The following is a 13,393-nucleotide window of genomic DNA, read 5'->3' as shown; positions in this document are numbered from 1 at the left end:
GCATGTCAGGAAAGCCGCGAGCCTTGTTCATCGCCAATAGCCTTGCGACGTCTTCAGCAGTGGAAGATCTCAAATACTCCTCGCCAAACACTTGGACAATTCCCACTACAAAGCGCTTGACACACATGATGGCTTGGCTCTCACCCATAGCCAAGTGATCATCAACTAGATCAGCCGGGATACCGTATGCCAACATACGCAATGCGGCTGTCACCTTCAGAAATGTGCTATGCCCGAGCTCTCCGGCGGCATTCCTCCTTTGCTGGAAAAACCGGTCATGGCTCGCTAGTTTCTCTGCAAAGCGCTTGAACAAGTTTGTGCTCATCCTAAACCGGCGACGAAAATACGACTCCGGGTATGTGGGATTCTCCATGAAATAGTTCTTCATCAATCTGTTATGGGCATCAATCCTATCTCTCCAAATTTTCTCCCGACCCATAACCGAACCACCGTGCTTCGGTTTTTTATTGATATGCATAGCTATTATCATTGCAAGATCCTCCTCCTCTTCCATATCAAATTCTTATTCGGAAGAATCATACGACGAACTCATCTACAATGTTCAATACTATACTATAAAAACTACAATTCAAAACATGCATCAAATTCATAAGTTTGGAGCAATACATACCTTGTAGGCGTTTTGTCGAACACCTTGCAGGCGCGGCGCGGCAGCGAGCGCTCGGGCGCTGTTCCTCGGACGTCGGAGGCGCGCGAGGGCCGGCGGGACTAGGAGGGGGTGGGGCGGAAGCGCGGCGGCGCGGGGAGGCCGGGGAAGCGCCTGAAAGGTCACCGGGGGGCGCGGGCGGCGGCCGCAGCGTAGACAGGCCGGGGAAACGCCTGAGTGGTCGCCGGCGGGCGCGGGCGGCGACGGCGGCGCGGGGATAGGTCGGGGAGCACCGGAACGATCGCCGGGGCCGCGAGCGCCGGCGGCGGCGCGGCCTGAAGGGGGTGGCAGTGGGGAGCGAGCGCGCGAGAGTGGAGGAGCGAGCGCGCGAGAGAGGAGGAGCGCGCGGGAGCTGACGCAGCAAATAAGGGGCGCGCGATTGCGTTGCGCGCCCGCTGGAGCTGCCCGCCTCGTCGCGCGCGCGCTAAAACTGTATTTTTTACGGCGCGACGTTAGTATAGCGCGGCTGTTGGAGATGCTCTAAATGGAGGGAATATGTAGATAGCTATCACATGTAGTATTAACCAACGGTAGTGGCGCACCGCGCACGTTCGTGGGATTGATGTGCCTGAAAAAGTGTTAAAAAGCAAGGAGAGGAGCAGTGTGTAAGCTAGATAGTAGCGCTGCAGTGATTGATTGATTCTACAGGAAAAAAGAAAGCAGTATAGAAAAGGGAGCTGGCTGTGGGAAAAAAACCACACCAGTCAAACTGCGCAGCGATATAGAAAAGGACGTTGTCAGAGACGTCAGATCTTGTCTGATCAAACGGTGGCCGACCCGGCTGATCCCGCAAACGAATCAGTCGGATGATTTGTAGCACTGGCCATCTTTTATGTACTTTTCTTCCTTTTTTCATTTTGTAAACATTTTTAAATCATATAAATTTTGAGTTCATCATTTTGGTGCAATTCTGGGACATCTTACAGGTTTATGAACATTTTCTGAAATATGGACAGTTTTAAAATGTGTGAACTTATTTTGAATCCATTTTTTTAATACGAGAAATTTTTTTGTTATCCACATTTTCTTTACTCACATTACAGTTTTTTTTTGGAAATTAATGAACATTTTCGAATTCATGAATATATTTGAAATCCGAGGGTAATATGTAAAAAATTTCTAAATTTCAAAAAAATTATTGAAATGGTGAATATTTTTTATAATTTGGAGAATTTTTTATTTTCTAAATTTTTAAATAATTCCTGATTTTTAGTGAATTTGGAACCCATGAACATTTTTCAAAGTAAAAAAAGGAAACGGAAAAAAGGGAAAAAAATATTGGACGCCCCATCCCGCACATGGGTCGGCCAAAGCTCGCGCACGCGGGAGCGGGGGTGAGCAATTGTTGGCTCTCCACCGCGCGACACGAGGAACAATAGGAGCTTCCACTCCACTGCTAAAAAAATGTAAATCTGGGACATTACATTGTATGGTTCAGAGGTTAGGTGTGAATTAATATTTTTTATCTAGATAAGAATTAGCGGACCTGTTTATTTGCAATTTTATAGGTTATTTGATGAATAGTTCATTTGATAAAAATGTATCTTGTTTCCCATCTACACGGATTCTTATTATGTACTCCCTCCGTAAACTAAGATAAAAGCATTTAGAACACTACTTTAATAATCTAAATACTTTTATATTAATTTATAGAGGGAGTATTAACAAGAGCATTGAATTGGTTTCTTTACACATTTTACATGTTTCATTAATCATTATGTATTCATAATTACAATCTACATTCCTTGGGCTGATCAACGGCCCATTTCTTTCATTTCCTTTTTGTGTCCACATGCCAACGTTAGGAATTCAAATCACCCACCCGAGTGCTACATACACTCAGAAAAAAATCCTGATTCCAAAGCGGTCGGCTTTGCTCCCCTTCCCTGCTCTGCTCCGCCGGCGCTCCTCTCCTCCCCTCGCCCCGCCGGGCCGCGCGGCGAACCAAAGCGAGGCCGGAACCTGGGATCCGCGGACGACGCGCGCCACGATGCAGAAGCTGGCCGTCGTCGGCACCGGTCCGTCCGCCTCCTCTCTCCGTCCACCTTGCTGGTTTTATCCCCCAATCGATTCCGTTCCGACATTCCGGTCGATTCCGCCTCACGGCTGCCGATTTTGTGTTGGGGGTGCAGGGGAGGGCGGCGAGGATGAGTACGCGATGCTGGAAACGCTCATGATGCAGGGGGAGTCCGCCTCGGTAGGAGCACCTCGCTTCGATGGCAAAGACTTCCAAATGTGGCAGGCTCGGATGAAGACCCACCTGCAGGCCTTTAACCTTCTTGTGTGGAGCATCGTGGAGACCGGTTTCTCTTGTGCGGATGAAGCAAACCCAACGGCGCTCGAACTGAGGAACATCCATTGCAATGCCCAAGCTATGAACGCCATATACTGTGCCCTGAGTGATGATAAGCTCTACCGGATCTGGCACCTTGACAGTGCTAAGGAGGTCTGGGACACTCTCCAGGTTATACATGAAGACACCCCAATCGTTCGCGAGTTCAAAGTCAAACGGTTGAGGGAGAAGATGAAGTTGTTTGCGTGGAGGAAGCACGAGCTGCCCACTGTCATGTATGTGAGGCTCGAGAATTTGGCCGCTGAGATGAGGCGCCTTGGATGCCAGGAGGTGACAGATTCTTATGTTGTGAGGAAGATGCTTTGTGCCATGGCACCAAGGAACTCAAGCTTTGAGGCCATCATCCGTGAGAGGCCTAACTTTGAAGAACTCACCCCTCTGGATGTGCTCAATAGTTTCCAGGTCCACGACATGTGGCAACAAGAATCCAAAATCATCCGCGAGTACGAGGCGAAGGTGGACACTACCGTGCGGAGCGAGCCCTCCTACGATGCACATTGCTCCGGGGAAGTGCCTTACTTCGATGGCACACACTACCTATCATGGCAGCATAGGATGAAATTCCATTTGCTTAGCATTCACCCTCTTCTGTGGAGAATTGTGGAGACTGGTTTCTCTTGTGTGGATGAAGCAAATCCAACAGCTCTTGAAAAGAGGAATCGGCAGTACAACGCCCTAGCTAATGGCGCCTTAAGTGAAGCCTTGAGTCGTGATCAGTTCATGAGGATTCGCAACTATAAGAGTGCTAAGGAGATTTGGGATGCTCTCCGAAAATTTAATGGAGCACTTCGTGAGTCAAAGCTTGGTTTATTGAGGATACATATGGACAGGTTTGCCTTAGGAAAACATGAGTCCCCCAATGACATGTATGCAAGGCTCAATGATTTGGTCAATGAGATGAAGGGTCTTGGGTGCAAAGAGATGACCGATTCCTATGTTGTGAGGAAGATGCTTCGTGCCATGGCACCAAGGAATCCAAACTTGGTTTTCCTCATCCGTGAGAAGCCTAACTTTGAACTACTCACCCCTCAGGATGTGCTTGCAGCATTCTTCCTCTACAATATGGATCAGAAACAATACAAAATCTCGAGTGGGTATGTCTTCCACACAAATTCTAGTAAGATGCCTAGACTTGAAAACACCTACTAGTCCTGGGCATACACACCCTGAGGCACTATCTTCTCTGATGCTTTTCTTTTGGTTAACAATAGAAACTGAAACCAGCTCTGAACATACCATTTGTTCGCTTTCATATTCTGCATCCCACTATAACATGCTCAGCGCAACATCCACATTGCTTGCTCCTTTGTTGCATTGCCTATGTTATCCTGTAGCAATATATTTGCAGATTGTTTTATGTGCTCATGAATAAGATTGTGATTTTGTGTGTTGACAGAAAACTTAGGAGGTGTTAGCAAGCTCTGGAAGTGTAGGAATTATATGATCATTAACTATACTTTTGGCTCGCGTTTTTGGGTTTATTTTTGATTATTTGTAACGTTGAGTTTGCGAATACTTTGAACCTGTTAGCACTGTATGATTCATTGGTTTCATTCTATAAAATGGAGCTGGGGTGGCTCCACCCTGTTCATCGAAAAAAGAGGTCTTTCAGTTAGCTTTAATTAAGGTAGACTGCAGACTTACTTTGAATTGTTTCCTTAATACTATCATGCAGCTTATCATCCCATGGGCTAGGAGTGATGTCTTGAACCATTCAAAACTTGTAGTTCCAAACCGATAATAACTTCCCAATGTAAGAAGCATGGACGTATCCAGGCGGCATCATCGAGAAAGCGGAAGGTGTTGCTTTGAGTAGTATTGTCTTCCACACAAGTTCTAGTCAGATGCTCAAACTTGAAAACACCTACTAGTCTTGGGCATACACACCCTGAGGCACTGTCTTCTCTGATGCTTTTCTTTTGGTTTATTTTGTTGCATTGCCCATTTTATCTTGTATCAATCTATTGGCAAGTTGTTTTATGTGCTCATATCATGAATAAGAAAGATTATGATTTTCCCTGTCTCAACAGAAAACTGAGGAGATAGTAGCAAGCACCAAGCAGCCAGATCACGACGAGAGAGAGGGCAAATCTTCCTTGATGCCAACCCCTCTGTAAGCTATAACTGAGTGGTCTTCCCACTCTGCTTTGCACTTGGAGTTTGTATCTGACCTGTGTTGATCATGGACCTGCTCTTGCTGTTTCTCTCCCTGCGAATAATTTGTCTCTGTGGATGCTAGCTGTTGCTTAAATGTTTCTGCTTAGCTCCCTGGGTTTTGTACACCGACGTGTTTCTATCGCCAGCTTCACAGTTCCGATAGCTTCGTCATCTCTGCTTTTGCATAATTCTGCTTGTAAGATGTGGACGAATTATATAAGCTTCCTTGGATATAATTTGTCGTATCATCTTGGTCGCTACACTTTGTGAGATATTTTTGCTGTTGGGATGAAGTACTCCGATCTTGAATTATAAAAGCTGCTGCTTGGATGATGAAGTACTAAGATGTTTTTGCTGTTTGAGATGGTGACATTTGTATTAATATTTGTGTGATGAGAGGAAGCATTGAAGCACGAGTGTATGCCTAAATCATGTCTTCCAAAATTACTGATTTTCTCCCTCCGTTCGATATATTGAACTAAAACCATGAGAATAATTATGGGATAGCGTTTTACTGTAATACTTATTTGTTTTTCTCCAAGCCAGCATCTTATGGGTGGTATGGACTATGTATTCGGTAGATTTCTGCAACCAATTCACAACAGAATCAGATTCAGATTGAGTACTGAGTATCATACATCCACGGATTACATGATAAATTAGTAGGGTGAACAACATATGAATATATATATTGGAAGAAGAGAATATGGAGAAGGATTTGCACAGAGTTGCAATGACCAGAGCAAGGAAACATGAAGGTTACAGACTTGGAACCCGGAAGTGAAAACAAAGGACAGCCAAGCAGTGCAATGAACTGGAAACTGGCAAAATTGTCTGCGCCAGAAAGGGATCGCATGGGTTAACAGACGAGGCGGCGGCGAGATTTGGAGGGCTGGCAGGGGGTGTGCGTAGAATAATTACCGAGAGCGAGAGAGGGGCTACCTGAAAATCTGGGTTAAGTTGTTGGCTAGCAATCCCACCTGTGATTTGTGCTCGCAGGGAGTTTGGAGTCGCCGTTTCTGCAGGTGAGTTTGCTGAAGCCTGAGCTACTAGTGTCTCTGTCTATCGATGACTTGGTGATATGGATCCCCTAGCTAGTCATTGTTTGGCTCTGCATTATGCATCATGTCATCATGTTATTCTTTCCCTCACATTTGAAATGGGGATGACCTAACCCAACCCCAAATGGATTAAATCAAACTCAAATAAAATTTGAATCAATGAATGCAAAATGGCCTTCATAAAACCCTAGCAAATGGGATTTACCTCAAATAAAATAACTGGTCCACACCAAAAAAAAATGAGGTTTCAAAATAAACCAAAGAAAAATATTTTTGGAATTATTTCAATTGTTTTTGTTCTACTTTAAATAAAACAAAATGGTTCAAAACCATAAAAAAAATGTCTACCATGTGTGAAATAATCCACATAGTCACATAAAAATTGTTAAAAACACTTTGGCCCTATTTTGTTTTATATTTGATTATAAAATCAGTGCCAAAAGTATTTAATAAAACACAAAAACAAATTAAAAGGAAAGAGGCTTGTACCTCGCTTACCTGTAGCCGACCCATTAGGCAGCCAAGCCCATCAGGTGCATCGCCGTCTTCTTCCTCCTGCCAGAAGGCACAGGAGAAGGAGGTCACGGCGCCCGCGGCCTCGCGCCACGTTGGTAGCAGCCTGGCTGCTTCCCTTGCCAGCGCGACGACGAGGATGAGTTCCCCAGTGCCGTTTGGAAATCGCTGACCCCCTCGCCTCTCTCCCCCCTTGCCCTCCTGCCGCTTCTTCCCCCATGGTCGAGCCACCAAGGCCATGTCGCCATCGTGCCTATAGCCATCGAAGTCGACTAGCCCATCTAATGGGTCCAAGAGAACCTCCGTGACGTCCTCGTCATCTACAGCAAGCCACGAGAGCTCGGACGCTTGCCAACCTCGCCACCAAGCCCGACCCTGCCGTCGGTGCCCGAAGGCGCTCGTTGTCGATTCGTCGTGCTCCGACCGTCCCCGAGCTCGTAGACCTCCCTTGCAGCGTCCCTGTGATCTCATGCTCCTCTTTCCTTGCTCGCCCCCTCCGTTCTTGTCCGCTAGCCGCTGTTGAACTCTGAATCCTGCTGCACAAAGTTCAGAGATAGGTAGGTGTTCGGTTTTTCAGTTTCGTCAGAATAACAGCGCGTGTACTGAGAATCTGTTCTCGTGCACGCTCGTAGTTTAGCTCCGCTTTGCTTGCGGTGGTAGGTCGCTGCAGTGTTCGCTCTCGTGGGATGGCGCGGGTCATGGCGAACATAGCGGCACCAAGGGCGACGAGGAAGTGGTCGTGGGATGGCACAGCTGTTACGCTCGATCGTGGCCTGTAGAATAGGTCTTTCTGTTAGCTGTAACTGAAGATAAATAATAAGAGAAGAAAACGCTGCAGGTTGTTGCAAGCAGCACAAAAAACATACGGTGTCTGAAGTTCTTCGAGCGAGAGAGAGAGCAGAAATTTGTCGGCTGCAACGTCAATTGGCATCACAGCCTCGTGAGAAGATCCTGCGGAGATGGCCGGAACTTCGGACAGGTCGCTGACGCCGCACCGGTCGGGTGAACGCCGTGGGCGCAGCCTGTCGAGGGCCAGGCCACGGCGCGAGGTGGTGGTACACCAGGTGCAGCAGGGAGCTGCAGGCATGGGAAGCCCGCACCAGTATCCCATGCTCACTCGCACCAACTATGAGGACTGGGTGCTGCTCATACGCGTCAGGCTGCACGCCCAGGGTCTGTGGCGCGCCATCGAGCAGGGGACTTACATCGAGCGGGACGATCGCAACGCCCTATCCGCCATTATGTGTGCGGTACCACCGGAGATGCTCCGGGCACCGGCCGGGAAGGACTCCAACAAGGAGGCTTGGGACGCCATCGCCGCCATGCGCGTGCTGAATTCGAAGTAATGGCATTCAAGGACGGGGAAACCGTCGAAGACTTCGCGTTGCGCCTCACCGGCCTCGTCAACGACCTGCAGGCGCTCGGGGACACCGTCGAGGAAGTGAAGGCGGTGAGAAAGTCGTTGCATTCTGTTCCACCCAAGTTCATGCAGGTTGCCATCTCGATAGAGACTCTCATGGATCTCAAAACCATGTCCATCGAGGAGGTTACTGGCCGCCTACAAGCCTTCAAGGACCGGTACACGCAACCTGGGGCTGACAATGCCGGTGGTGCCCAGCTTCTTCTCACAGAAAGTGAGTGGCACGCGCGGCAGAAACAGAGGAGTCCCGAGGGCTCTTCGGGGGGAGCTGGTGGCTGGAACGGCGGAAGGGGGAACCGCCGCGGCAACGGCAGTCGCGGAAACGGTGGTCACGGCAACGGCGGGCGCGGCAACAACCGGGCCGGTCAGGACAACGACGGGCGTGACAGCGCCGACGGTGAGAGGAACAAGGGAAAGTCGAAGCTCAAGTGTTACAACTGCGGCATAGAGGGACACTTCTCGCGCGAGTTTCGTAAGCCACGCCGCGAGCGCCGAGAGGAGGTGAACCTCACGCAGGGCCCGGACGGCGGCGAGCAGTAGTACCACTCCGCCCCAAGCAGTACTATCGCTCCGCCCCAAGCAGTACTTCCTCTCAAAATGGGAAAAAGCACCGGCTATGCTAGAGATGAAATACAAGCGGAAGTGAGGCCGAACCTGGAGGGCGGCAGTGCCGCTGGGGCGGTACTACTACTCTTCAGAGTGGTACTTCCGTTTATATAACTTTGAGGTCCTTAGAGGTAGAACAGAAGATCCATTGTGCCGGGAACCGGATGGGTGCAAATATGTGCTTGTTTGTTCCTCCCAACCTTTTTACACGCGGATCCTCTCTTGATAGTACGGGTTTACCTATAATTCAAGTCTACCAAACACCGTCTTCTCTTTCAACCACTGTGTGGAAAATAACTGTCTCGTGCCATTTGATAATCTGTGAAAGCTTAATGCACACGATTAGTCCGCAAGGGGCATCGTCATCAACTAGTGATTACCCACAAGTATATGGGATCGTGATAATTTTTGAGGGTAGAGTATTCAACCCATATTAATAGATTCGACACAAGGGGAGCCGAAGAATATTTGCAGGTACTAGCAACTGAGTTTTCAATTCAACCACACTTGGATATTTTGTATCTGCAGCACAGTGATCAGTAGCATAGTAATATGATAGTTTTGATAGCAATGGTAACAATAACAGCAGTAACGGTAAAAGTGATAGTAGTTTTGTAGCGGTTGTAACAACAGTAGCAACTTAGTAAGCACAATATGTCGAAAACTGGTAGGCATTGGATCGGTGATATTGCTGGATAATATTCATCATATAACAACCAAAACATAGGGCGACACAGAACTAGCTCCGGTTCATCGATATAATGTGGGCATGTATTCCATAAATAGTCATACATGCTTATGGAAAAGAACTTGCATGTCATCTTTTGTCCTACCCTCCCGTGGCAGCGGGGTCCATAAGGAAGCTAAGGGATATTAAGGCCTCCTTTTAATAGAGAACCGGAACAAAGCATTAACACATCTTGGATACATGAACTCCTCAAACTACGGTAATCACCGAAAAGAATCCTAATTATTGTCACTTTGGGGTATGCGGATCATAACACATAATAGGTGCGTATAACTTGCAAGATCGGATCAGGAACTTAGATATAATGGTGAAAACATAAACGGTTCAGATGGTAAATCATGGCACTCGGGCCCTAGTGACAAGCATTAAGCATAGCAAAGTCATAGCAACATCTATCTCCGGACATAAGGGATACTAGGGATCAAGCCCTAACAAAACTAACTCGATTACATGATGAATCTCATCCAGCTCTTCACCGACCAGCAAGCCTACAAAGGGATTACTCACTCCCGTTGGAGAGAATCATGGAATTGACGATGGAGGAGGGTTGGTGATGACGAAGACCGAAAATGCCTCTATCCGGCGCCCCAAACAAACTCCAGATTAGGCCTCCTGATGAAAAACAGGAGGTGGAGGCGACTCCGTATCGTGAAACGTGCTGAAACTTCCTCTCTGATTTTCTCCGAAAATAGGAACTTATAGCGTTGGAATTATGTTCAGCGGAGCCACGTGAGTCCCACTAGACACCAGGCCGCGCCAGGGGGGCCTGGCGCGCCCTGATGTCTAGTGGGCTGTTGTGGAACCCCCTCTGGTGGATCTTGGTTCTAGTATTTTTTATATATTCCAGAAAAAATCTCCAAAAAGTTTTGTTCCATTTTGAGAAGTATTATTTCTGCACAAAAACAACACCATGGTAGTTCTGCTGTAAACGACGTCAGTCCGGGTTAGTTTCATGCAAATTAGAATCCAAAACAAGAGCAAAAGCGTTAGAAAAAGTAGATACGATGAAGATGTATCAACTCCCCCAAGCTTAACCCATTGCTTGTCCTTAAGCAATTCAGTTGACAAACTGAAAGTGATAAAGAAAAACTTTTACGAACTCTTTGTTCTTGTTTATATATACATGCTTAGTAAGCACTCTAGTTTTCAACATAAATGATGATTAACCATATCGACAATAACCCTTAGAAACTATATTAGCCCATATCAGTGTCATAATCAACTAGCGAGTAATAATAAAATATCTCAAACATCAACACTTTGTCAAAACGATCATGGTATAATATGGCAATAATGGTATCTCGCTAGGACTTTCTGAGACCGCAAAACATAAATGAAGAGCACCTCTAAAGTTCAAGCAGCAACTAGACATTGTAATTCATGGTAAAAGAGATCCAGTCATGTTGCAAACAATGAGTAACTAGACACAAAGCATTGGGATGAAAACATTGCTCTCATGTGTGGTGCTTATTTCAGAAGGTGATGACTCAAAGTAAAATTAAAATAACAAGAAAGTAAATAGAAAGTCCCCTTGCAAAGGGAAGCACGAATTTGCAGAGGTGCCAGAGCTCATAGTGAAAGTAAGAGATACATTATTTTTGGGAGGTGCATCCTTCCTGCCAACGTTACGACCAAGAGTTATCGATATCTTCCATGCTAAACAAATTAGCTGCGATTCCCAAGCGGCAAAAGTAAAGGTTTACCCCCCTCCACCAATCAAACACACTCCACGACTAGCCAAATCCACGGGTTCCATCCAAACCAACAATAATCCATGGGGTTTTGTTTAATTATTTGCAATTTATAAATGGAGATTCGAAGTCCCTATTACCAGCCCCTCTCATGCAAGGACGAGTGAATAAACACTCATCATGAGAATAACCCGCTTAGCATGAAACATATTGATCGCCCTCTCTCGCTTCATGAGCCGTCCATGCACACAAAACAGAACTTCATTTGAAATATTAGAGGTGGCACATGTAAATTTACTTGGAACGACACGGTAATAACACATATAGGTAGGTATGGTGGACTTATCTGTAATAACTTTGTTTCAAGGATTTTAATGCACAAGCAGTATTCCCGCTTAGTACGGTCGAAGTCTAGCAAATAGGTTGGGAAGCGACCAACTAGAGAGCGAAGATGGTCATGAACATCCTTTATGAATAATCATCGCTGCATACTATCATGAGTAGGATATAAACACCATGAACATAAATATCGTCGAGGCTATGTTGGTTTTTATTCAACTACATGCATGAACATGTGCCAACTCAAGCCACTCAAACATTCAGAGGAAGATACCACATCATCATACTACATCACAACCATTTTAATGCATGTTGATATCCAAGATAACTCATCATCCACTCCTAGCTACTTAAGCATGGCATGAACAACTATAATCTCTAATTGTCAATGCAAACATCTTTGGTCATAATACGCTGAATCATGGATACCGGTCTAAACATATTTACAAAAACAAAAACAAGTTGAGTTCATACCCGCTTCCCTTTGCCACAGTCACTTCATCAAATATCGTCATTATTGCCTTTCACTTGCACGACCGAACGATATGAAAATAATAATAGTGCCAGAGTGCCATGGACTAATGCTGGAATCTAGAACATTTTATTCAAGAAGAGAAGACAACATAATGTGGGCTCTTTATTAGATCAATAACAATGCATATGAGAGCCACTCAATATTTTTATCGTTGTCGTGGTTTTGTCACGACAGATGTCCTCGTGAAAGGACTTAGTGATGAGGCCATCGCAACTATGTGACGACTCAAAGGGGTTGATCGAGAACGAGAGACGAGTTTACCTAGGTTCGGCCCCTCCGATGGAGGTAAAAGCCTACGTTGTGCCTTGTGTGTATTGATGATGAAATCAATTACAAGGGTGCGGATTCGCCTCACCTAGCTCTCGATGGATTGTAACTTAAGTCTATCAGCCCTGGAGACTCGCCTTTATATATAGGTCGAGGTCATGGGTTTACAAGAGTTCAGGTCACGTTATGATTCATGACCCGTTATGTCTCTAACTCGCCTTGCTCCTTAAGCAAGGAAACTCTTGGTGACCTTCTACCTCGCGGACCGTGAGTCGCCATGTTCATGTCTTGGGTCGCCAATGGGCTCATCTATGTGACCCGCCTTGCGCCTCGAATCTTGCATGTCAGGACTCATCTTACTACGAACATTGAGTCACCATAATAATGAGCCGGCCCAATAGGGAACATTATATAGCGGGGTTATATCCCCAACATTAGGCCCCAAATTGATTTGAATTTATTCATATCAATATCCTTCAACTCTGATCTTGGCGGATCATCTTCTGCTTTGTTTTCCTCCTTCATCACTGACGTCACCCACTCCAAAATTATAGGGATTTGGTGATGTCATAATAACGGTCTATCTACCTATCTGTTTGTCCCGAGAATCAAGGCGCCCTTAACTCCGAATTTTACGGCACCTCCTTGATATCCGCACCTGTCGGTCAACTTCAGCTTTTTGGCCTTTAAATACTCGCGACGGGTCCCTCCATTTTTACCTTTCCCCTCGTCTTCTTGCTCGCGCACGCCTCTGTTTATCACGCCGCCACTGCCACCAAGTAATGCCCCAAGAGTGTATATTTCCCTATTTGGAACCTTCTCTATGTGGGTCCACCTTGTCATTGAGATGAGAGCTACTCTATGTGTTATGATTTCACGTGCCACCTTGCTTTGTGTTCCTTTGCATGCATGCATCACCATCATGTCATCCTTGTCTTGTGTTGGTGCCTTGTGGATCCATGTGTGTATGTGGTTTGATGTATATGTCATGTGATGACAGTGTGTATGAGAGTTGGAGTGGTGCAATTGCTAGTAG

At 46.2% G+C, this 13,393-nt stretch overlaps 1 protein-coding gene across 3 annotated transcripts; it reads left to right on the top strand.

Annotated features, from left to right (window-relative positions):
* The first annotated feature begins 2,444 nt into the window (after nt 1-2,444).
* On the top strand, nt 2,445-5,514 carry LOC123413129. Of its 3 annotated transcripts, XR_006613680.1 has the most exons (4): nt 2,445-2,685; nt 2,800-4,114; nt 4,696-4,820; nt 5,051-5,514. XR_006613680.1 is itself a non-coding variant. In XM_045106094.1 (3 exons), exons 1-3 carry the CDS (start codon nt 2,460-2,462, stop codon nt 5,064-5,066), a joined length of 1,557 nt encoding a protein of 518 aa, XP_044962029.1. In that variant the 5' UTR covers nt 2,445-2,459; the 3' UTR covers nt 5,067-5,514. The 3 variants fall into 3 exon arrangements, 2 of the variants coding, with proteins under 2 accessions (XP_044962029.1, XP_044962027.1); XM_045106094.1 differs by lacking the exon at nt 4,696-4,820; XM_045106092.1 differs by lacking the exon at nt 4,696-4,820 and having other exon boundaries at nt 2,800-4,137.
* Nucleotides 5,515-13,393: the final 7,879 nt, after the last annotated feature.

This window comes from Hordeum vulgare, chromosome 1H (assembly GCF_904849725.1).
Source record: "Hordeum vulgare subsp. vulgare chromosome 1H, MorexV3_pseudomolecules_assembly, whole genome shotgun sequence".
Lineage (NCBI taxonomy): Eukaryota > Viridiplantae > Streptophyta > Magnoliopsida > Poales > Poaceae > Hordeum > Hordeum vulgare.
This window is presented reverse-complemented; position numbering and strand designations above follow the sequence as displayed.